This window comes from Nerophis lumbriciformis, linkage group LG10 (assembly GCF_033978685.3).
Source record: "Nerophis lumbriciformis linkage group LG10, RoL_Nlum_v2.1, whole genome shotgun sequence".
Classification (NCBI taxonomy): Eukaryota; Metazoa; Chordata; class Actinopteri; order Syngnathiformes; family Syngnathidae; genus Nerophis; species Nerophis lumbriciformis.
This window is the reverse complement of record NC_084557.2, coordinates 222732-247873: the sequence shown is the minus strand read 5'-3', so window position 1 is coordinate 247873 and position 25142 is coordinate 222732. Positions and strand designations below refer to the sequence as shown.

Below are 25142 nucleotides of genomic sequence, written 5' to 3'. Positions count from 1 at the left end.
GCCAGTCTTGATGTGTGCGTTCAGTTCGGTGAGTTTTGAAGCATGTTAAGGGGGTCAAATTACAGCTCAAAGAGGCAAAAGTGACTGATTTTACTAAAAATTAGTGTTGAAGGGGGAATAATAATAATAATAATAATAACTGGGATTTATATAGCGCTTTTCTAAGTACCCAAAGTCGCTTTACATATAGAACCCATCATTCATTCACACCTGGTGGTGGTAAGCTACTTTCATAGCCACAGCTGCCCTGGGGTAGACTGACGGAATAGCAAACTTCCTGTAGATTTTTGGCCGAGGAAATAAATGAATACAATTTAAGTCTAAGTGAGACCTACATAGAGGTTTTTGTTTCATGTCTCTACGACATTTGTACTGGGAGTTAAAAAAAGTTTACTTTGTAGGGGGCGCTAGAGCGCAATTTTGAGTTTTGGGGTTTGGTATTTTTACCAAAGAGTTTTGTTCGAGTTTATTTATGTGTGCGTCCAATTTGGTGAGTTTTGAAGCATGTTAAGGGGGTCAAAGTACAGCGCAAAGCTGCGGAACAATAATAAAGAATAATAATAAAACCTTAGAAATTCAATAGGTCCTTATAGTCCTTATGCAATGGGCCATGCGGGCCCTAATAAGATGATATTCAATCAATGAGAAAAGACTATCCTAATTTAAGAAAAGTTTTGGATTTGCGTACGTTGAGATTGAGTATCATCCCCAACTATGCACTAATCCTGTGATTACATCTATTTTTCTCAACATAGGTCAGAAACGGAAGTCACTCACTCTCGTCGTGTCGCCCCGGGGAGGACGTGGACCCTTGCAAGGAGGCGGGCTACCACGCCAGGAAAGGCGCCAACGCTCGCTGTAAGGTCCTCAAGTCGGCCACCTTCAAGCCTTGTCACCGCGTGGTCGCTCCCGAGGCGTGGTACGCCGCCTGCGTGTACGACCTGTGCGCCTGCGGGGCCAACACTGACGAGTGCCTGTGCGACACGCTGGAGGCCTACGCCGGCCAGTGTCGAGAGGCCGGCGTGGTCCTACGCTGGAGGAGCCCGTCGCTGTGTGGTGAGTTGGGAGGGGTGGACCATGACTAGGTCCCACAAAGGCTCAGACGATAATGTCCTCCACAGCTGTGGGCTGTCCAGTGGAGAGGGGCTTGGTGTTTGACGAGTGCGGCCCCCCTTGTCCCGTGACGTGCTTCAACGCCGCTGTGCCACTAGGGGTGATAGAGAGCCACTGTTTCAAGCCCTGTGTACCCGGCTGCCAGTGCCCCGCCGGGCTGGTGCTGCACAACAACTACTGCATTCATTCTAGCAAGTGTCCAAAGATCATCCACGCCAACATCTCTTAAAGGCACATGTCAACACGCACATCTCTAATGCACACTCGCTTTGAACTGAAATACGCTCTCGCTTCACGTGACTTGCATACCCTCTGATGGCGTTTTGATAGCTCCCTCGTGGGGGCTGACTCCTTACTTGCAGTTCTTTTTCCAAACACTAGAGGGCCGTGTTTTCTTGAGTGAGCCAGAGTCGTGTATGAAGAGAGTACGACCAACTCGGTTTTAGGCCATCCCCTCAATGATTGGTTTTGATTAGAGATGTCCGATAATGACTTTTTTGCCGATATCCGATATTGTCCAACTCTTAATTACCGATTCCGATATCAACCGATACCGATATATACAGTCGTGGAATTAACACATTATTATGCCTAATTTTGTTGTGATTCCCCGCTGGATGCATTAAACAATGTAACAAGGTTTTCCAAAATAAATCAACTCATGTTATGGAAAAAAGTGCCAACATGGCACTGCTATATTATATTTATTATTCAAGTCACAAAGTGCATTATTTTTTTTAACATGCCTCAAAACAGAACAACAGAAAATCATTTTTTACCTTGAAAAAAAAAATTTACCTTGAAAATTTTTTTTTACCTTGAAAATTTTTTTTTACCTTGAAAATCATGTTTTAACTTAAAACATTTTTTTTTTTTTAATTTTTGTAAAAATTTTAACTTTTTTTTAAAAAAAATAAAAAAATTTAATTTTTTTTTAAAAATTTTTAAATGTTTTAAAAAAAATTTAAATTTCTTTAAATTTTAAAAAAAAAAAAAAATTTTTTTTTAAAAAAATTAAAAAAATTTAAATTTTTAAAACTTTTTTTAACTTTTTTTAACTTTTTTTTTAACTTTTTTTAACTTTTTTAAAAAAAATTTAACTTTTTTTTTACTTTTTTTAACTTTTTAAAAATTTTTTTACCCTAACCCTAATCTTAAACCTAACCCTAATCTTAACCCTAACCCTAACCCTAATCTTAACCCTAACCCTAACTCTAACCCTAACCCTAAAAAAAATGTTAATTGTTAAAATTGTTTAAAAAAATTCAAAACATTTAAAATTGTTTTAAATTGTTTTAAAAAAATTTACAAATTAAAAAAAAGTTTTAAAAATTTTACAAATTAAAAAAAATAAAAAAATGTAAAAACATTTTTTTTAAATTAAAAAAATTTGAAAATCATTTTTTACCTTGAAAAAAAAATGTAACCTTGAAAAAAAAAATTTACCTTGAAAATTTTTTTGTACCTTGAAAATCATTTTTTACCTTGAAAAAAAAGGTCATCAAATCTCAGCAACAAGCTGTAATATCTTACTGAGATCTTTTTTTTTTTTTTAGATTAGATTTATTGGTCCCCTTGGGGAAATTCATTGTCACTGCCGTACATTTAAACACTAGACATTACACATCACACGTCACACACAAAAAAAATAAGAAAAAGACATCATACATGACTAACACACATTTACAGGCTTGTCAGACAGGTCGGCCGGGCCTGCTGTTAAGGGCGGCTATAGCTGCAGGGATCAGGCTTTTCCTGAGGCGGGCCCTCCGGAATTTGATTGTTCTGTACCTGCGCCCTGATGGTAGTGGGATGATGTATTGGTGTAGTGGGTGAGTGATATCCTGGACTATTGTTTTTGCCAGTCGGGTGATGGACCTGTGGTTTATGTCTGAAATGTTGGGTGTGGGTAGGCCGATGATTTGAGCTGCTATGTTTGTAATGCGTGTGAGTTTGGTCCGGTTGGTTACAGAAAGCATGGTGAAAAAACATGTGGAACAGTACAGAAGGATGGCTTGAACAATGCTTTGGTAAAGTAATAACAGGAGATGAGGTGCAACGTATAGTCCTTTAAGTTCCCGGATGGCTGACAGTCTTTGTTGACTTCTTTTTTGAATGTCCGTGGTGTGTTGATCAAAGGTGAGTTTATTGTCCAAGGTTATGCCCAGGTATTTAAAAGTGTCAACTGTTTGAACTGTTTGTGTGTTTATGATGATGGGGTTCTGAGGTGAGGGGGGGTTGAAGCATATTTCTTTTGTTTTATTGACATTGATTTCCAGATAACTGGCTGTGCATGACTCTGTGAAATGTTTGACTGTGTTATGATAGTCCAGGATGGATTGACTGTTGGAGAGTGGCTGTGTCATCTGAGTATTTGAAGTATGTTGTGGTGGGTGAGATGCTACGGCAGTCATTGGTGTAGAGTGTGTACAGGAAAGGGCTCAACACACATCCCTGTGGGACCCCGCTGTTGATGGTAAGCATCGGGGATGTGGATTTAGGACCAAAACACTTAAAACAAGTAAAACACTCCAACATAAAATCTGCTTAGTGAGAAGAATGATCTTATCAGACAGGAAATAAGCAAATATCACCCTTATTTGACATATTTCATCTTACTTACATTTCACTTTTTGCAGTGTAGTCTCTTACGTGAATGAGCTAAATAATATTATTTGATATTTTACGGTAATGTGTTAATAATTTCACACATAAATCGCTCCAGAGTATAAGTTGCACCCCCGGCCAAACTATGAAAAAAACTGCGACTTATAATCCGAAAAATACGGTACTCTCTTTATACACAACCACAGCTTTTGTCGACTAGCTATTAGCTTCCCGTGTGTGTAGTTGTAGTAAACAATGGCGACTGAAGCAACATCCACATTGTTGTTGGAGCTGGAAGTAATAATGCACATTGCTACGAAACCGGTATTGAAATGATGTACTGAAAAGCCGACCAATTACACCTCGCCGCTGACAGGAAGCTAGGGGGGGAGGTGCGCGTAAAGGTCCGTCGGAGGGGGCGGAGCAATCTGCCATGGTTTACGCAAGCTACGTGATGCGAGAGCACATTTCAGCCTTTACTGTATGACAGTGGTTCTCAAACTTTTTTCACCAAGTTCCACCTCAGAAAACACTTGGCTCTCCAAGTACCACCATCCATCCATCCATGTGATACCGTTTGTCCCTCTCGGGGCTGCGGGGGGCGGGGGGCTGGAGCCTATCCTAGCTGCATTCGGGCGGAAGGCGGTGTATACCTTGCAGGGCCAAAGCATATAGACAACATTCACACACTAGGGCCAATTTAGTGTTGCCAATCAACCTATCCCCAGGGGCATGTCCTTGGAGGTGGGAGGGGCCTATCCCCAGGTGCATGTCTTTGGAGGTGGGAGGGGCCTATCCCCAGGTGCATGTCTTTGGAGGTGGGAGGGGCCTATCCCCAGGTGCATGTCTTTGGAGGTGGGAGGAAGCCGAAGTACCCGGAGGGAACCCACGCAGTCACATAATGACCAAAATTAAATACAGTAGCGTAGTAGGCCTAAAATTTTATTAAAACCCCAGGCAGAGGTTTTATTTAACACTTGTGTGGTGTTCGGGTCTGTGGGACCCGTTTTCCTTTTTTATTAAAAGAAAAATGATACAATTAATTAATTTTTCAAACAGAGACTCACTGACTTTGGCTCATTTTCTGTGAAGAACATACATCAGAATACATATTTAATGACCACACACCATACACCCCCCTACTAGAGATGCGCGGATAGGCAATTATTTCATCCGCAACCGCATCAGAAAGTCGTCAACCATCCGCCATCCACCCGATGTAACATTTGATCAGAACCGCACCCGCCCGCACCCGCCCGTTGTTATATATCTAATATAGACGATGCAAGGCATTAGTGAGGTTATAAAGCTTTTGCCTGTTAAAGAAAGGAGACTGATCCAATGCAGCACAGACATTCGCGTGCCACGCTGTCACGACCCAGACGCACACCAGTGCGCAATCATATGGGAGCCGCGCTGAGCGCACCTCCAAGCGCGTCTCGCTGCCGGCGACGGCCGGGTATGGGCCCCACGCTCCAGCGCCATCCATTTTCAGGGCTAGTTGATTCGGCAGGTGGGTTGTTACACACTCCTTAGCGGGTTCCGACTTCCATGGCCACCGTCCTGCTGTCTATATCAACCAGGGTGAGCCCCACCCCTTTCGTGAGCGCACTGCGTGCGGAGTGACCCCTGTTACGCGCCCCCGGCAACAGGGGTGGCGGGCAGGTAAGCTGCGCGGGCGTAGCGCGCGGAGTGACCCCTGTTACGAGCCCCCGGCCACGGGTGTGGCGGGCACGTAAGCTGCTTACCTGCTGCGCGTGACGCCGGCCGCGGCGAAGGCGGGCGGGGTGTCGGTGCGGTGGGCGCGGTGGTGACCCTTGACGTGCGTCGGGCCCTTCTCGCGGATTGCCTCAGCTACGGCTCCCGGTGGGGCCCTCTTGGGGGAAGGGGCCTCGGTCCCGGACCCCGGCGAGGCGTCCCTTCTCCGCTCCGTAAAAGTGTCCATCTCTTTTTCTTTTTTTTCTTCTGTTGTGGCATATGCTGCAGGTGCCTGCTGGTTTTTCGTATGTGGGTAACAACATTTAACTATGTATATATATTTACCAATTGGTTTAACTGCCACCCGCCTGAATCTATTTAAAATCTAATTTTTTTTTTATTTCAACCGCCCGACCCGACCCGACCCGCGGATAAAATCTAATTTTTTTAAATTTCATCCGCCCGATCCGCGGATAATCCGCGGACTCCGCGGTTGTGCCCGCAAACCGCGCATCTCTACCCCCTACACATCTATTACATATAAGATGCCCGGGTCCACTGGACCCGGGGCTAATAGAAGTGTGGAAATTGATGTTCTCTGTACCACACACACACACACACACAGCAGGCCTAGACAGGAGGAGGACAGGGTGTAGGTACACAGAACATCAGAGGGTCAAATGTGCGAGAAATTGAGAGCAGACAGTGTTGACAAACAATGTTGCAACCTTGTGTGGGAAGCGCAGGTGCAGAAACACAAAAGAAGAATCCCTGTGGGATGCAGAAACTGCCAGATAAATGTTCCGTGTAATGTTCATATTGTTGTTACTCAGCCAGCGTTTGTGGGTCTGATGGACCCGTTGCATTTTGTGTCTTTTAATGCCTCACAATCAAACACTTTTATGTTCAAATACTGAACAGATGTATATTGTTCAGTATTTGAACATAAAAGTGTTTGCTGTGGGTCCATCAGACCCACAAACGTTGGCTGAGTAACGACAATATGAACATTACACAAGGGTTATCAAGTATATGTCAAATTTTGAGGCTCCAGCGACCCCAAAAGGGACAAGCGGTAGAAAATGGATGGATGGATGTAAAATTTTGGCCACTGTAACATTACACACAATTTGAACGGTAACACTGTCTTGGAATATTGGTACCACATACATGTAGCACAGTTTGAGAATCACTGCTGTATGACTAAGCTGATGGAACCTCAAGACGTTCCACATATTGACTGAATATTTATAGAATACCATTTTTTCAATGTTGTTGTTTTTTTGTGTTTTTTTTACACAAGTGTAAGGCAGCGGCTTGAAAAAAATAAAGAAAGCTCTCTGCAATATGGTTCATGTTTCAAGCACTGTGCATTGTCTGACTGTAAGCTCATTATCTCAGGTACTCCTTGTTTGAATAAATAACGCTCTTACTAATCACTCTGGCTGGTTTCTCTTCCAAGTGGTTTGTGTCACATGTCCCCTTTCACTTGGATTGTCACCTGATCCCTGCTGCCTTCCGGACGGCTGCAGTAACCATAGCAACAACCTGTATAATTGATTGCCTCGCAGGCGGTAAAAACATGGAGCAGGTAAAATGTTGGGCGGCTGTGTTTGTTTATTCTGTGTTGTTGATGCTTGGTGTGTGTGTGTGTGTGTGTGTGTGTGTGTGTGTGTGTGTTGATGTTGCAGGTGTGCAGGTGTGCTCTGGTCCAGTCCACAAGACTCTCCTCTGAGGACGTGAGTCGTCTCTACACAAATGTATTCCATGAGTCCTGCAGCATGGAGGACGTACACGTGGCCTTGAAGAAGGTAATACCTTTGGAAAGAAGTCACTTTAGATAATATAGATTCAATTCATTACTAAACGTGTATATTTTTTCATAATATCAATACTAATATTATTATTTGTATCATTATTATTATTCATGTCACTACTTTGGTGTGTAGTTCCTGTTTATCGCTCTTATTTTTGTTCAACTTCCTGTATGGCTCCACTGCTTCTGAGCTTATTTCTCCTCACCTGCTCTATATCTGACTTATTGTGTAGAAATATGGGGAAATAACTACAAAAGTACACTTCATTTATTAACGGGGTTACAAAAAAGATCAGTTATAATTAAAGCTGCAAGCAGCATTGGTCGGGCCCGCGTATTTGGCAGGTGCTAGTCCTAAGTGTCCCAATACTTTTGTCTACTTTTAGTCTGAAGTGTCCCAAGACTTTTGTCTAGTGTACCTACCTTGTCTGCATTGTGTGGGCACATTGGTACTTCCTGCTTTTAAGCAGCCATCTTAAAAAAACAGCAGCGCAGCAGCATCAGCGCAGCGGGTCTTTGAAGGGTCATAAAATCAAAACCGGAGCAGGTATTAAAACGCTGTTCTGTTATTTTATACACAAGGGTTTAATCTCTCTCCTGTGTTAGTTTGAAGCCGAAACGACAAACGCGCTCAGAGGAGATAGTTTTTGAAGGAAGGTGACCGGTTTTTACAAAAAATGTGTTTTGAAGGGGGAATAGCAAACTTCCTGTTGATTTTTGCTGGGGGTTGTCAATTTATGAAATGTAGGTTTAAGTGAGACCTACATAGAGGTTTTTGTTTCATGTCTCTCCGACCTTCCCAGGGAGAGTTACAGGCAGTTTTGTCAGTTTTTTTTATCCGAGAAGCAGTTTTTTGTGCGTTTCATTAAAAAATTGCGCTAGAGCACAATTTTGAGATTTGGGGTTAGGTTTTTTTATTAGATCACAATTTTTGCCAGTCCTGATGTGTGTGTTCAGTTCGGTGAGTTTTGAAGCATGTTAAGAGGGTCAAATTACAGCTCAAAGAGGCAAAAGTGACTGTTTTTAGTACTTTTTTGTCTTGAAGGGGGAATTGCCAACCTCCTGTTGATTTTTGCCCGAGAATATACTATTATGAAATCTAGGTCTAAGTCACACCTACATAAAGGTTTTTGTTTCACATGTCTCTCCGACCTTCCTAGTGGGAGTTACAGACAGTCTAGGTTTTTTTTTTCGTAGGGGGCGCTAGAGCGCAATTTTGAGTTTTGTGGTTCGTTTTTTTTTTTAAAAAGGCAATTTTCGCAGGTCCTGATGTGTGGGTCAAATATGGTGAGTTTTGAAGCATGTTAAGTGGGTCAAATTACAGTTTAATGTGGCGGCGGAAGAATAAAGAATAATAAAACCTTACAAATTCAATAGGTCCTTATGCGGGCCCTAATAATATATAATGTTGGATATAGAGAACATACAAACCCTTTATTTATTGAATCAAAAATACTGAAATTCCACAACATAGTGAATTTTCAATTATACACAAAGCAAACTATAACCTGCTAGCCAAGAATATACAACAATTCTTCTCAACAAAAGAGGAGAAATATAATCTTAAAGAAAAATGTAATTTAAAACATTTGTACGCACGTACAACACTTAAGACCTTGAGTATATCAGCATGTGGAATTAAATGATGGAATGGATTAAGCAAAGCAATCAATCAATGTACTAATATGATCCACTTCAAGAAACTCTTCAAACTTAAAGTGTTTACAAAGTACAAAGAAGAAAATCAGAATCAGAATACCTTTATTGTCATTGTATGGAAACAACGAAATTGGACAGCAATCCAGCTCAGTTTTTTTTAAAACAAACCTACATAAAATAGTCTTAAGACAACAACAATTATAAAACATTTTAAAATTTAGAAACATAATAAAATGTAAAAAAAAAAAACATTGCACAGTAGATTTTTATCAGAGGTAAGTAAGTAATAAAGTGGTGAGTGTTCAGGTAAGTGCAGAGTTTAGGGCAATAACAGCTCTAGGATAGAAACTGTTTTTCAGTCTATTTGTCCTTGCTTTGATGGTCTTATAACGCCTCCCTGAGGGCAAGAGTTCAAGCCAGTGGTGACCTGGGTGGGATGAGTCCCTGAGGATGCTGTTTGCTCTCCTGTTGCAGTGTCTCTTATGCAGGTCCTCTAGAGATGTAAGAGGACATGCAGTGATCTTCTGGGCCGCGTTTATGACCCCCTGTAATCTCTTTCTCTCTGCCACCGTGCAGCTAGAAAACCACACGGAGATGCCGTAGGTCAGTATTGACTTAATGGACAGGAGCAGGTTATCAGCCAGATCTATTTTCCTCAGTTTTCTCAGAAAATACAGTCTTTGCTGACCTTTTTTCTGGAGTGCAGTGGTGTTGCTTTTCCAGGTCATGTTGCTTGAGATGTTCACGCCCAGGAGACCCTTTCCACCTCCTCTTCCATGATAAACATTCTGAATTTATCTCATCCATCCGTTCATTTTCAAGATAATCTTACTCATCTCACCATAGGAAATATAACTTACTTCACCGAGTATTATTTATTTATTTATTTATTTTTATAGTGATTACTTATGGAGTATATTGTGAATAAATTGAGAACAGGAAGTGAACAAAGGTTTTAGCAACTGTTATGTAAAAGAAAAGGGGTAGGATTAAATAAGCTCTGCTTCTTCCTACTTGAAGTGGCATAAAACACTGAAAGTGATTGTTCCTATAACCCCTTTGTTCAAATGTTTGTTCCACTTGGTCAAATGTTTGTTCCACTTGGGGCGCGGGCATCTTGTCTGACTCACACCTTCCTTGTCACTTATTCTTCCTTTTCCCGCTATCCATCCATCCATTCATCCATCTTCCTCCGCTTATCCGAGGTCGGGTCGCGGGGGCAGCAGCCTAAGCAGGGAAGCCCAGACTTCCCTCTCCCCAGCCACTTCGTCCAGCTCCTCCCGGGGGATCCCGAGGCGTTCCCAGGCCAGCCGGGAGACATAGTCTTCCCAACGTGTCCTGGGTCTTCCCCGTGGCCTCCTACCGGTCGGACGTGCCCTAAACACCTCCCTAGGGAAGCGTTTGGGTGGCATCCTGACCAGATGCTCAAACCACCTCATCTGGCTCCTCTCCATGTGGAGGAGCAGCGGCTTTACTTTGAGCTCCCCCCGGATGACAGAGCTTCTCACCCTATCTCTAAGGGAGAGCCCCGCCACCCGGCGGAGGAAACTCATTTGGGCCACTTGTACCCATGATCTTGTCCTTTCGGTCATAACCCAAAGCTCATGACCATAGGTGAGGATGGGAACGTAGATAGACCGGTAAATTGAGAGCTTTGCCTTCCGGCTCAGCTCCTTCTTCACCACAACGGATCGATACAGCGTCCGCATTACTGAAGATGCCGCACCGATCCGCCTGTCGATCTCACGATCCACTCTTCCCCCACTCGTGAACAAGACTCCTAGGTACTTGAACTCCTCCACTTGGGGCAGGGTCTCCTCCCCAACCCGGAGATGGCACTCCACCCTTTTCCGGGCGAGAACCATGGACTCGGACTTGGAGGTGCTGATTCTCATCCCAGTCGCTTCACACTCGACTGCGAACCGATCCAGTGAGAGCTGAAGATCCTGGCCAGATGAAGCCATCAGGACCACATCATCTGCAAAAAGCAGAGACCTAATCCTGCAGCCACCAAACCAGATCCCCTCAACGCCTTGACTGCGCCTAGAAATTCTGTCCATAAAAGTTATGAACAGAATGGGTGACAAAGGGCAGCCTTGGCGGAGTCCAACCCTCACTGGAAACGTGTCCGACTTACTGCCGGCAATGCGGACCAAGCTCTGACACTGATCATACAGGGAGCGGACTGCCACAATCAGACAGTCTGATACCCCATACTCTCTGAGCACTCCCCACAGGACTTCCCGAGGGACACGGTCGAATGCCTTCTCCAAGTCCACAAAGCACATGTAGACTGGTTGGGCGAACTCCCATGCACCCTCAAGGACCCTGCCGAGAGTATAGAGCTGGTCTACCATTCCACGACCAGGACGAAAACCACACTGTTCCTCCTGAATCCGAGGTTCGATTATCCGGCGTAGCCTCCTCTCCAGTACACCTGAATAGACCTTACCGGGAAGGCTGATGGCCGCTATCCATCCACTAATTCAATCTGATCCAGCAGCGCGATTGAAGATTATTTTATTTACAAAAATCAAGGAACAGAATACTCGGGGAACAAAATAAAAGGTAGCCTATATAAAGCCCAGGTCTACAGACAGGTGAGGTCAAAGAAGGTATGCTGGTGCCCGACTGCCAATCACTCGCCCAGTGCACTCCTGCCCCTTATAGGCCTGCGTGGGAACTTTTCACCACCTGCACTGACATACACACATCAATCACTCAAAAATAATAAAATAAGTATGGCTCTCTATTAGGCTCCTACACTACTCCTTTTCCAACATGTTGAAAAGAGAAACTGGGGAATTGTGATGTGTCATGTTGTATGCATGCATGTTCCAAATAAACTCAAACTCAAGGTAAAATATTGAAAGTACTGACTTCATCTACCAGGTTAGAGAAGGAGACAGTCAGTGGTCGTGTGTTGGTGAACACCTTCTGGACGTCATCACCGAAATGAAGACCGCAAAGGAGAGGAAAGAAAAGGTAATTGGCGACATCTTGACTGACAATAATAAAAAGGACTGATATAGAATTGTCTTCAGTTGTACTGGGAGGGTCAGCTGCTCAACGCCGGACAACATGTCCACTCTCACGCCACGACGTGTCCTCACCGAAGCTCCAAAACGTCCTGCTGGCGTCACACTGGCAGCACTCAGGTAACAAATGCACTGCAAAAAGTCAGTGTTCAAAAACAAAGAGAAAAAAATACAAAAATGAGGGGTATTTTATTTGAACTAAGCAAAATTATCTGCCAATAGAACAAGAACATTTGGCTTGTCAAGACTTTCCAAAACAAGTCAAATTAGCTAACCTCAATGAACCCCAAAATAGCTTAAAATAAGTATATTCTCACTAATAAGTGCACTTTTCTTGACAGAAAAAACAAATATGAGACATTTTTTCTCAGTATGTTGAAAAATATTCTTAAATTAAAGCTGCAAGCAGCGTTGGTCGGGCCCGCGTATTTGGCAGGTGCTAGTCCTAAGTGTCCCAATACTTTTTTTCCAGTGTAGGTGTCCCAATACTTTTGTCAAGTGCTAGTCCTAAGTGTCCCAATACCTTTGTCAAGTTTAGGCGTAAGTGTCCCAATACTTGTGTCCAGTGTAAGTGTCCCAATACTTTTGTGCAGTGGTAGTCCTAAGTGTCCCAATACTTTTGTCAAGTTGTAGTCCTAAGTGTCCCAATACCTTTGTCAAGTTTAGGCGTAAGCGTCCCAATACTTGTGTCCAGTGTAAGTGTCCCAATACTTTTGTGCAGTGGTAGTCCTAAGTGTCCCAATACTTTTGTCAAGTTGTAGTCCTAAGTGTCCCAATACTTTTGTCAAGTGTAAGTGTCCCAATACTTTTGTCCAGTTTTGGTCATAAGTGTCCCAATACTTTTGTCCAGTGGTAGTCATAAGTGTCCCAATACTTTTGTCAAGTTGTAGTCCCGAGTGTCCCAATACTTTTGTCCAGTTTTCGTGCTATGTGTCCCAATACTTTTGTCCAGTGGTAGTCATAAGTGTCCCAATACTTTTGTCTACTTTTAGTCTGAAGTGTCCCAATACTTTTGTCTAGTGTACCTACCTTGTCTGCATTGTGTGGGCACGTTGGTGCTTCCTGCTTTTAAGCAGCCTTCTTGAAAAAACAGCAGCATCAGCGCAGAGGTTCTTTGAAGGGTGATAAAATCAAAACCGGGGCAGGTATCAAAAATTACAGCTCAAAGAGGCGGCGGAATAATAATAATTAAAGCTGCAAGCAGCGATGGACGGGACCGACTTTGACGGCACATAAAATCCAAACCCGAGCAGTAATTAAACCTCTTTGGTCAACTTTTAATCAGAAGGGTTCAATCTCTCTCCTGTGTTAGTTTGAAGCCGAAACAACAAACGCGCTCAGAGGAGATAATGTTTGAAGAAAGGTGACCGGTTTTTACAAAAATGTTGTTTTGAAGGGGGAATAGCAAACTTCCTGTTGATTTTTGCTGGGGGTTGTCAATTTATGAAATGTAGGTCTAAGTTAGACCTACATAGAGGTTTTTGTTTCATGTCTCTCCGACCTTCCCAGTGGGAGTTACAGGCAGTTTTGTCATTTTTGTCTTCCGAGGAGCAGTTTTTTCTGCGTTTTATTCAAAAATTGCGCTAAAGAGATTTGGGGTTAGGTTTTTTTATAAGATCGCAATTTTTGCCAGTCCTGATGTGTGCGTTCAGTTTGGTGAGTTTTGAAGCAGGTTAAGGGGGTCAAATTACAGCTCAAAGAGGCAAAAGTGACTGTTTTTAGTACTTTTTTTGTCTTGAAGGGGGAATTGCCAACTTCCTGTTGATTTTAGCCCGACAATGTACTATTATGAAATGTAGGTCTAAGTCAGACCTACATAGAGGTTTTTGTTTCATGTCTCTCCGACCTTCCTAGTGGGAGTTACAGGCAGTCTAGTTTTTTTTCTCCTAGGGGGCGCTAGAGCGCAATATTGAGTTTTGTGGTTCGTTTTTTTTTTTTTAAAAAGGCAATTTTCGCAGGTCCTGATGTGTGGGTCAAATATGGTGAGTTTTGAAGCATGTTAAGTGGGTCAAATTACAGTTTCATGTGGCGGCGGAAGAATAAAGAATAAAGAATAAAACCTTAGAAATTCAATAGGTCCTTATGTCCCATTGCATAAGGACTCCCACAGGGAGTCCTTATGCAATGGGCCATGCGGGCCCTAATGAAGTAAACGCTAGTGCCATTATCTTGACATAATGATATTACATTTCTTGAAAGCAGCAAACTTATACTAAAAACTAATGTATTGTTCTTAATGGAAAGGCAACAAGGCAAGCGCTTGTTACTCTCGGGGTCTCCTAGCCGCTCAGGCAAATCATATTGTCTAAAAATGCATTTTTCCATGGATAACATGACATCATCGCGCCAAGTGCGTGCTCTTTCAGTCAATTAGTGCGCAAGGAATATATATATATATTAGAGATGTCGAAATTATCGGCCGATAAATGCTTTAAAATGTAATATCGGAAATTATCGGTATGTTTTTTTTTTTTATTATCGGTATCGTTTTTTTGTTTTTTTTATTAAATCAACATAAAAAACACAAGATACACTTACAATTAGTGCACCAACCCAAAAAACCTCCCTCCCCCATTTACACTCATTCACACAAAAGGGTTGTTTCTTTCTGTTATTAATATTGTGGTAGGTTCCTACATTATATATCAATATATATCAATACAGTCTGCAAGGATACAGTCCGTAAGCACACATGCTGCTCCACTAATAGTACTAACCTTTAACACTTCATTTGACTCATTTTCATTCATTACTAGTTTCTATGTAACTATTTTTATATTGTTTTACTTTTTTTTTTATTCAAGAAAATGTTTTTAATTTATTTATCTTATTTTATTAATTTATTTATTTTAAAAAGGACCTTCTCTTCACCATACCTGGTTGTTCAAATTAGGCATAATAATGTGTTAATTCCACCACTGTATTTATTGATATCGGTTGATATCGGTATCGGTAATTAAGAGTTGGACAATATTGGAATATCGGCAAAAAAGACATTATCGGACATCCCTAATATATATATATATATTAGAGATGCGCGGTTTGCGGGCACAACCGCGGAGTCCGCGGATTATCCGCGGATCGGGCGGATGAAATAAAAAAAAAATTAGATTTTATCCGCGGGTCGGGTCGGGCGGTTGAAATAAAAAAAAATTAGATTTTAAATAGATTCAGGCGGGTGGCAGTTAAACCAATTGGTAAATATATATACATAGTTAAATGTTGTTACCCACATACGAAAAACGAGCAGGCACCTGCAGCATATGCCACAACAGAAGAAGAAAAAAAAAAGAGATGGACACTTTTACGGAGCGGAGAAGGGACGCCTCGCCGGGGTCCGGGACCGAGGCCCCTTCCCCCGAGAGGGCCCCACCGGGAGCCGTAGCTGAGGCGATCCGCGAGAAGGGCCCGACGCACGTCCAGGGTCACCACCGCGCCCACCGCACCGACACCCCGCCTCGTCCGCCTTCGCCGCGGCCGGCGTCACGCGCAGCAGGTAAGCAGCTTACCTGCCCGCCACCCCTGTTGCCGGGGGCTCGTAACAGGGGTCACTCCGCGCGCAGTGCGCTCACGAAAGGGGTGGGGCTCACCCTGGTTGATATAGACAGCAGGACGGTGGCCATGGAAGTTGGAACCCGCTAAGGAGTGTGTAACAACCCACCTGCCCAATCAACTAGCCCTGAAAATGGATGGCGCCCATACCCGGCCGTCGCCGGCAGCGAGACGCGCTTGGAGGTGCGCTCAGCGCGGCTCCCATATGATTGCGCACTGGTGTGCGTCTGGGTCGTGACAGCGTGGCACGCGAATGTCTGTGCTGCATTGGATCAGTCTCCTTTCTTTAACAGGCGAAAGCTTTATAACCTCACTAATGCCTTGCATCGTCTATATTAGATATATAACAACGGGCGGGTGCGGGCGGGTGCGGTTCTGATCAAATGTTACATCGGGTGGATGGCGGATGGTTGACGACTTTCTGATGCGGTTGCGGATGAAATAATTGCCTATCCGCGCATCTCTAATATATATGTACAATCTGGCCCCCGGCCAACTTTTTTTTATTGTAATTTTGAAGAATTTATCTGAATGTGCATGAACTATTTCTGTTCAAAATTGTTTGAAATGTTAAATGTTTAAATGTCAGTTTACTGTACTGTGCAAACTGTACTACTATATGAGTACGTGTTTTCTATTGTTTCATTGAAAATAAAACAGCAAAGTCCATTTGGCTGTCATCTGTTTTAATTATGAGACACAATTGTGTCAAAGTCATGATTTTTTATTTCATGCTTGAAATAAGAAATGATGACTTTAAAAAAAAAAGTAGTTTTATACTTGTGAGTGTTGATGACACAACACTTGATATTCTAGTTTCAAGCATGTTTTACTCAATATAGGTCATCAAATCTCAGCAACAAGCTGTCATATCTTACTGAGATCATTTAGGACCAAAACACTTAAAACAAGTAAAACACTCTAACATAAAATCTGCTTAGTGAGAAGAATGATCTTATCAGACAGAAAATAAGCAAATATCACCCTTATTTCACATATTTCATCTTACTTAGATTTCAGTTTTTGCAGTGCTTTACCTGACACTAGTGATGGGTTGATGAGGCGTCATGAAGCGTTTGGACACATTGCAAAACTGTATTGATACTGTGTCGATACTGTGTCACTAAATACTGACATCTGCTGGACATTAAAAATCCCTACAGGCAACCTATGGACCGACTCAACTGACACTGATTTGATGCCCTAGTACAGGGGTCACCAACCTTTTTGAAACCAAAAACTACTTCTTGGGTACTGATTAATGCGAAGGGCTACCAGTTTGATACACACTTAAATAAATAAATATATTGTCATTTGTAAGTTACACATAAGTGTGATTTAAACAAGAATAGCTAAATAAATACATTTATATATATAAAAAAATGGGTATTTCTGTCTGTCATTCCGTCATACATTTGTTTTCCTTTTACGGAAGGTTTTTTGTAGAGAATAAATGATGAAAAAAACACTTAATTGAACGGTTTAAAAGAGGAGAAAATACGAAAACATTTAAAATAAAATTTTGAAAGAGTTTATCTTCAATTTCGACTCTTTATAATTCAAAATTCAACCGACAAAAAGAAGAGACAAACTAGCTTATTTGAATCTTTTTGAAAAAATAAAAAAAATAATTTATGGAACATCATTAGTAATTTTTCCTGATTAAGATACATTTTAGAATTTTGATGACATGTTTTAAATTGGTTAAAATCCAATCTGCACTTTGTTAGAATATTTAACAAATTGGACCAAGCTATATTTCTAACAAAGACAAATCAGTATTTCTTCTAGATTTTCCAGAACAAAAATTTTAAAAGAAATTCAAAATACTTTGAAATAAGATTTAAATTTGATTCTACAGATTTTCTAGATTTGCCAGAATATTTTTTTTTGAATTTCAATCATAGTAAGTTTGAAGAAGTATTTCACAAATATTCTTCGTCAAAAAACCAGAAGCTAAAATATTTATTATTCTTTACAATAAAAAAATTTTTTTTTACTTGAACATTGATTTAAATTGTCAGGAAAGAAGAGGAAGAAATTTAAAAGGTAAAAAGGTAATATTTGTTTAAAAATCCTAAAATAATTTTTAAGGTTGTATTTTTTCTCTAAAATTGTATTTCTAAAAGTAATAAGAAGCAAAGTAAAAAATAAATGAATTTATTTAAACAAGTGAAGACCCATCCATCCATCCATTTTCTACCGCTTATTCCAAGTGAAGACCAAGTCTTTAAAATATTTTCTTGGATTTTCAAATTCTATTTGAGTTTTGTCTCTTTTAGAATTAAAAATGTGGAGCAAAGCGAGACCAGCTTGCTAGTAAATAAATACAATTAAAAAAATAGAGGCAGCTCACTGGTAAGTGCTGCTCTTTGAGCTATTTTTAGAACAGGCCAGCGGGCGACTGATCTGGTCCTTACGGGCTACCTGGTGCCCGCGGGCACCGCGTTGGTGACCCCTGCCCTAGTATATACAATAATATAAACCAAGTCATTTAGGATTATTTCATATCTTCATTTAAATAAAAATATATTTTTATCTTTTTTAGATACAGTCAATAAATAATGTGAACATGTATCATAACATGGAAATCTAAGAGAACGTGTTGTGGATGATTGTGGACTGGGAATTGTTTTAATTTTATTTTTTTACACATTTTTATAAAAAAAAAAAAAAGAAAAGTTTTTCCGACGTATTACATTTTAGACGATTTCTCTTCTTAGTTATTATTTCTCCGGCTGTAGAGAAGAGCCGCTCACAGGGCACAGAGGAGGCGACACAGTTGGCGTATCGGTCACGTGACCAAAACAGCTCATGATCGGTCACGTGACTTTCTAAAAGCGACACAGGGTTTTGCTCTATGAGCTCGACGCATGCTCCGATGCATCGGTGTTGCCGGACCCATCACTACCTGACACGCACTTTACTGAATAGAATGTTCCTCAACATGCAGAGGAAGACAAGGATGGAGGAAGAGGAGCAGCTATGCAGTGTGAGAAGCCTCCAGAAGGCAGCCAGACACAGCTGGGCTAAGTCAGATCATGCAAATATTACAATTGTTACATACTTAAGTCCATGCTTAGTTCTTTCAATTGCAATGTGTGTGTTCAGATTGGTGACTGAGGGTGTGCGAGGCATGCTGGCCTCTCCCAGCACAGGGGTCAGAGGTCAAGCCTGGGGCTGTATGTCTGCGTCAGATGTCCTCCTCTTGATGGACGTAAAGTATGACGTCGTCACTCGTTTGCTTTACGCTGACATGCTGCAGGAACACCACAGTAAGGGCAAAACGTGCTGTAAGGATTTCTGTTTTTTTATTACCGTTTTGACTGTCTTTTGTTGTGATGTCACAGATGTGGACGTGTGGGAGGCTCTGTCGCCATGGCAACGGCACGAAGAAGAAGTTCGGCTCGGGGATCTTGCAGAGGAGGCGTTGGAGGACAACGACATGCTCCGATTGGCTGAACTGCCAGGAGCATTCAGGATATACAGGTGCTTTTCTCCAGGGGGAACTCGTTGCATCATATTTATAAAATAATTATAAAAATGAATATTTTAACTGCAAAAAAATGGTGGTACTATGTAAGTGAAGTCATATTTTAATGATGAAAGGGTAGGAATTGTAATGTCACAGGAATCAAATGTTTTGAAATAAGAAAATAAATGTGTGAATGTCAAATTTGTATGATAAAATATTTAAAACATAATTTGGCAATCTTATTTTTATGCTAAAAGCAATAATATTTTGAGAGTAAAGTCAGTTTTGTATGCACATTTTTTTAATTAATATAAAAAGAACCATAACGTTTTGAGAAAAAACTAACATTCTTTAAACATTGTCTAATTTTATGAGAAAAAATGTTGTGATATTAATAGGAAAATAATCCAAAAAGAACAATAATATTACAAGAGTAAGGTCAGGTGTTAATACTAAAATCACCACAAAAAGAATCATAATGTTGCAAGAAAAAAGTAAAAATAGCAATAACTGGTGAATAAAGTTTGATTTGTATGGAAAAAAAAATACAAAATTGATTGGAAAAAAAACCCATCATCATTTTACAAGAATAAAGTTGTGTTTTTGTAGGACAAAAAACATCCATTTTCATTTGTTTAAAAAATAAATAAGAATATCTCTCAAAATCATCATAATGTAGTGAGAATAATGTTGTATTTTTCATAAGACAAAAAACACTGTAGTAATATAAAAATATTGTCAGTTTTATGGAGCAATAGAAAAAAAATCTATATTAAAATAATCAGGTTTATTTTGGTAAGAAAAAAAAACAGTAATAATACTCAAAGTTTAATTTGTTTGAGAATAAAAATAAGAACATTACCAGGAAAAAATATCATAATGTTGTGAGAATGAAGTTTTATTTTCCATAAGACAGTAATATTATTTAAATATAGTAAGTTTTATGGAGCAAAATAAATAAATAAATAAAATATTACAACAATCAAGTTTTATATTTATGAAAAAACTGTAATTATTTATAATAATGGATAGCACTATTCACCAGAGGTGTGGACTCGAGTCACATGACTTGGACTTGAGTCATGAATTTGATGACTTTAGACTGGACTTGACAAAATGTAAAAAGACTTGCAACTCGACTTCGACTTTAACATCAATGACTTGTGACTTCACTTGGACTTGAGCCTTTTGAATTGACATGACTTGACATGACTTGCTACTTTCCCCAAAACCCAAAGATGAAAAAGTTATTCGGGAGCGCTCCGTATTTTTCATTGTGTACTTGTCTATCAGCGTTGCGTGTGTCAGCTGGTGTGCTCTCAGTACAACAGCCAATCAAATTACATCTACTTTGTTTTCATCACACAGCATTCATCCAATCAAATTGCAGGACAACCAACAAAGAAGACATGTCCAAACCACACGCCAGTGAACAAAAAATGATACCTAAAATAATTTTGTTTGGGTATAAAAATGACGAGGTGGTCAACACAAAACGGTTTGCAGTATGCAACACATGCGGTTCCAAAATTACTGATGGAGAGGCAACAACTTCCAACTTCGTCCGGCATTTGAAGTTGCACAAAGAAGGGTAAGTTTTGAATGTAAGATAACGTTTATTGGCTAAGTAACGTGACTTTTATTTGCTGTGTAGTTAAATCAGTGAGGCTGTAAACTCACTGCTAACGTTATAACGTTATTGCAAACACGGGAATCTGTTGCAGTTCACTACCTTATTCATACTTTTTGTTCAGTGATTTTTTTTAAGCAGGGTTACGTTAGTCAATATATCACACGTAACGTTAGACGGCGGTCAGCAGCACCGCGTATTTTAGCCACCTAAAAAAAGACAAAAATAGTCAAATAAGGGTCAGTTAAAATGTATACTATATTATGAATATGTGTACCGTTTTAGCTAGCTTTCTGACATACTGTTGGTTGTTTACCTCAGTGGTCCCCAACCACCGGGCCGCGGCCCGGTACTGGTCCGTGGATCGATTGGTATCGGGCCGCACAAGAAATATTTTTTTTTTCTTTTCTTTTTTTTAATTAAATCAACATAAAAAACACAAGATACACTTACAAGTAGTGCACCAACCCAAAACAACTCTCTCCCCCCTTTTGTTCTGGGCATTGAACATGAAGACTCTTCCTTCACTGTTCCGAGTGGCCATGAGAGTCTTGGCAGTGCCTGCCTCCAGTGCTCCAGTGGAGCGAGTTTTCAGCCATGGTGGCATCATACTACGCCCCCATCGTGCACAAATGACTGACAGACTCTTGGCTAATTTGGTCTTTTGCAAATGCAATGCAGCATAGGGCCCTGACATATAAAAAGTACAACTTTTTTGTTATGTTCACGTATATGTCATGTTTTTTCAATGTTAACACTTTTGTACAAATAAGTACATTTGCACTTTATTTTTCAATGTGTTTGTTCTGTAAAGGAATGAGTTAATGTTTAAAATGACTGGTTAATAGTGCTATTATAAAGTGCAATGTCAGCACAATTTTCTTTCCTGCAATTTAAAATGCACTTGTTTTAATAAATAAATACAGCGTTTGAAAAGCATACACAATCTGTGTTAATATATTAGTCTGTGGTTAAAAGGACTTGAAAGGACTCGAAACTCAAAATGCAGGACTTAGGACTTGACTTGAGACTTTCCAGTCTTGACTTTGGACTTGACTCGGGGCTTGCCTGTCTTGACTCGGGACTTGACTCGGACTTGAGGGCAAAGACTTGAGACTTACTTGTGACTTGCAAAACAATGACTTGGTCCCACCTCTGCTATTCACTAATTAACACAAAGGATACAACATCTTATTCTGAGTAATCAATGATGCAAAATACAAAGAAATGAGCATAAAAGGGAAAAAACATTTGATTTATTTGTTACACACTTTTCTTTGCATTAGGATCATTTTTTTCTCAGAATATATTTTTTTTCTCTCATTAAAAATGGCGGATGTTTGTTTTTTCAACTATCGATATTTGATGACATATAAATGCTCCAAATGTGAAATTGTCCTCCAGGACGTGTCGTGAGTCCAGTAGAGAGTGCTTCACTGCTGTCTCTCTCCTCTACAAGTTCAACACATCACGTCAACAAGAAAGGGAAAGCCTAACTGCTTTGGCAGAGAGGTACGACTCAACACCCGATGACTTCATTTGAATATGGAATAACTCCTTGTGGATTCTTCCAACTTGTCAGGCTGGACAAGGACAGTCTGAGCCTGATGTGCTGGCATATCAGGCTGGCAACGCTCAAAGCTGAAAGGGAAAACACATCCAATGATGCGTATTTGGGAGCGCAACAATGTTGGGACATGTGGTAAGACACAAAGTGCTAACATTGTGTCCGTAGTTCATGTAGAAATTGAGCGGTGGGAATATTGTCTTTGCAGGCCACATGTTTACAGTCCATGCAGAGAAGAGCAGGCTGCTTCATTGCTGCACCGTGGAGACGTAGAAGAACACCCAAGAGACTGCCAATTATCACAGCAGGTCAAGTCATGCTATTTTCTTACATAATCAATCTCTTCTTCTTCTTTTATGGCGGGGAACTCAAGGTTAAAGGTGCAATACCGCCACCTACTGTATTGGAATGTGAACCAGAGTTCCCACCCTCACATACAAACATACTGTTTATACCAGTGTTTTTCAACCACTAGTGTGCCGTGAGATGATGTCATTTCACCTATTTTGGGTTCAAAATACTTTTTGCAAACCAGTAATTATAGTCTGCAAATGATGTGTTGTTGTTGAGTGTTGTCTAGAGCTCAGTAGTGTAATACTCTTCCATATCAGTAGGTGGCAGCAGGTAGCTAATCGCTTTGTAGATGTGGGAAACAGCGGGAGGCAGTGTGCAGGTAAAAAGGTGTCTAATGCTTAAACCAAAAATAAACAAAAGGTGAGTACCCCTAAGAAAAGGCATTGAAGTTTAGGGAAGGCTATGCAGAACCAAACTAAAACTGAACTGGCTGCAAAGTAAACAAAAACAGAATGCTGGACGACAGCAAAGACTTACTGTGGAGCAAAGACGGCATCCACAAAGTACATCCCAACATGACATGACAATCAACAATGTCCCCACAAAGAAGGATTAAAAACAACTGAAATATTCTTGATTGCTAAAACAAAGTAGATGCGGGAAATATCGCTCAAAAGGAAGACATGAAACTGCTACAGGAAAATACCAAAAAAAGAGAAGAATCCACTAAAATAGGAGCGCAAGACAAGAACTAAAAACACTAGAGTTATATTGATGCATGCTTGGTTATGCTTTAAAGCAGTGGTCCCCAACAACCGGGCCGCAGCCCGGTACCGGTCCGTGGATCGATTGGTACCGAGCCGCACAAGAAATAATAAAGAAAAATAAAAAATGTTTTAATTAAATTAAATCAACATAAAAAACACAAGATACACCATACCTGCCAACTACTCCGGTTTTCCCGTAATTAGTACGGTTTTCATCAACCTATTCCGGGTTACGGTTGCAGTGATAAAAAATACGGTTTTTCATTCATTAAAAAAAAAAATTTTTTTTAAATGCGCGAGGCTATTTATAGCACCGCTGCCAAGCACGAGGCACCAGTTGCCATTGTTTCCAAACGAGCGAACGATCATGGAATCAGCCGGAGAAAAATCGCAAACGAGTCTTAAACCGAAAAGAAAACTGCAGTCATTCCGTGAAGAATATTCAAAAGCCTATCCGGGAATAATTATCCCTTCCAAAAAGGGTGAAAACTACGCGAATTGCACCTTGTGCAGACAAGATTTTTCCATCGGACACGGAGGAATTAGCGATGTAAAAGACCACTTTGGGACAAAAAAACACAAGTCTAATGCCGTTGCTAGCGATACAAGTGGAAAACTTTCAACGTTTTTCGGATTTTAGCCACAAAAAGGTAATGACACCAATGTTATCTATTGGAATTGTTTAGTACTGTTATACTGTTAAAAGTGTTTATACTATTTATGCTTTCAAGTCCAAGTTGAAGAAATCTTGTTAAATGTTGACAGCATAACTACCAAAATACAGAAGTATGTCCTTAATATTTTTGCAGTGCTATTTCTGTTGAAAAGTTCAAATGATTACATTAGAGATGTGATGTGCCACTTTTCAAGTGTCTGATGGCTTACATTAATTGTCATTAATTTTTCATATTTTGATTCTTTTGAAAGGCTTACAAAAAAACTACATTTGAATTGTAATTCCATGCTATTGACAGGACTATTAATTTGAATGAAGTTAGCTTACCATGTTTACAGTATGATAATTGTGATAGAAATGTGAATTTTAGGCACAGAATATTGTTTACAATTGAACAAGGCAGTAGATTATACAAGCTTGGACAGAAAGTTAATAATGACACCAATTTTTTTTTTAATGGAATTGTTTAGTACTGTTTTACCATTTGTTTACTGTAAAAAGTTTTTATACTGTTTATACTTTCAATTAACAAATTGAAGTCTTGTGAAAGGTTGACAGGATAACTGGCATTAACTGTCAAAATAATTTCAAACTATTGAAGTTAGCTTACAGAATAAACATGTCAATCAACCCATATGATTTTTGCTGTAATATTTTTGTTTTGAAAAGTCACTGTGACTGATAGAAAAGTGATGGTTTTAGCAACATTTTAACCTGTCTGAATGCAATCAATCATTTTGCGTCGGGGGGCGAAGCCTGAACCCCCCACCAGGACTTGCGGCCCCTGGACCCTGGCTACTAGGTTTTTCTGATTTCAAAAGTTGGCAGGTATGATACACTTACAATTAGTGCACCAACCCAAAAAAACTCCCTCCCCCATTTACACTCATTCACACAAAAGGGTTGTTTCTTTCTGTTATTAATATTGTGGTTCCTACATTATATATCAATATATATCAATACAGTCTGCAAGGGATACAGTCCGTAAGCACACATGATTGTATTTTTTTATGACAACATTTTGGGAAAAATGTACAAGCGTTGACCGGTCAAAAAGGTTGGGGACCACAGTTTTAAAGTCATATCCAACAATTGCGACAACGACTTTTTACTGCCAACCGAGTTGAGTTTTTTAATGATTTCTACTGGTGGTGTGCCTCCGCATTTTTTCAATGCAAAAAATGTGCCTTGGCTCAAAAAAGGTTGAAAAACCCTGCTTTGTACCTTGCCAAACTAAATTCTATTACATA

The 25142-nt window shown here is 40.3% G+C and overlaps 2 protein-coding genes across 2 annotated transcripts in view; both read left to right on the top strand.

The window, feature by feature from the left end:
• The window catches only part of kcp (kielin cysteine rich BMP regulator), a 112084-nt gene extending 110141 nt beyond the window's left edge, over window positions 1–1943 (top strand). The window contains exons 47-48 of the mRNA XM_061970459.2: window positions 756–1056; window positions 1122–1943. Coding sequence (XP_061826443.2) covers window positions 756–1056; window positions 1122–1342 — 522 coding nt within the window. The 3' untranslated portion in view covers window positions 1343–1943. The remainder of the gene's footprint in view (window positions 1–755; window positions 1057–1121) is intronic.
• Window positions 1944–7138: 5195 nt separating this feature from the next.
• Window positions 7139–25142, top strand: part of LOC133612190 (uncharacterized) — a 48781-nt gene continuing 30777 nt past the window's right edge. Inside the window, exons 1-9 of the mRNA XM_072913868.1 lie at window positions 7139–7229; window positions 11786–11878; window positions 11938–12051; window positions 18437–18516; window positions 18595–18758; window positions 18834–18972; window positions 21993–22100; window positions 22171–22290; window positions 22364–22463. Of these exons, the coding sequence (XP_072769969.1) occupies window positions 7200–7229; window positions 11786–11878; window positions 11938–12051; window positions 18437–18516; window positions 18595–18758; window positions 18834–18972; window positions 21993–22100; window positions 22171–22290; window positions 22364–22463 (948 nt within the window). The 5' untranslated portion in view covers window positions 7139–7199. The remainder of the gene's footprint in view (window positions 7230–11785; window positions 11879–11937; window positions 12052–18436; window positions 18517–18594; window positions 18759–18833; window positions 18973–21992; window positions 22101–22170; window positions 22291–22363; window positions 22464–25142) is intronic.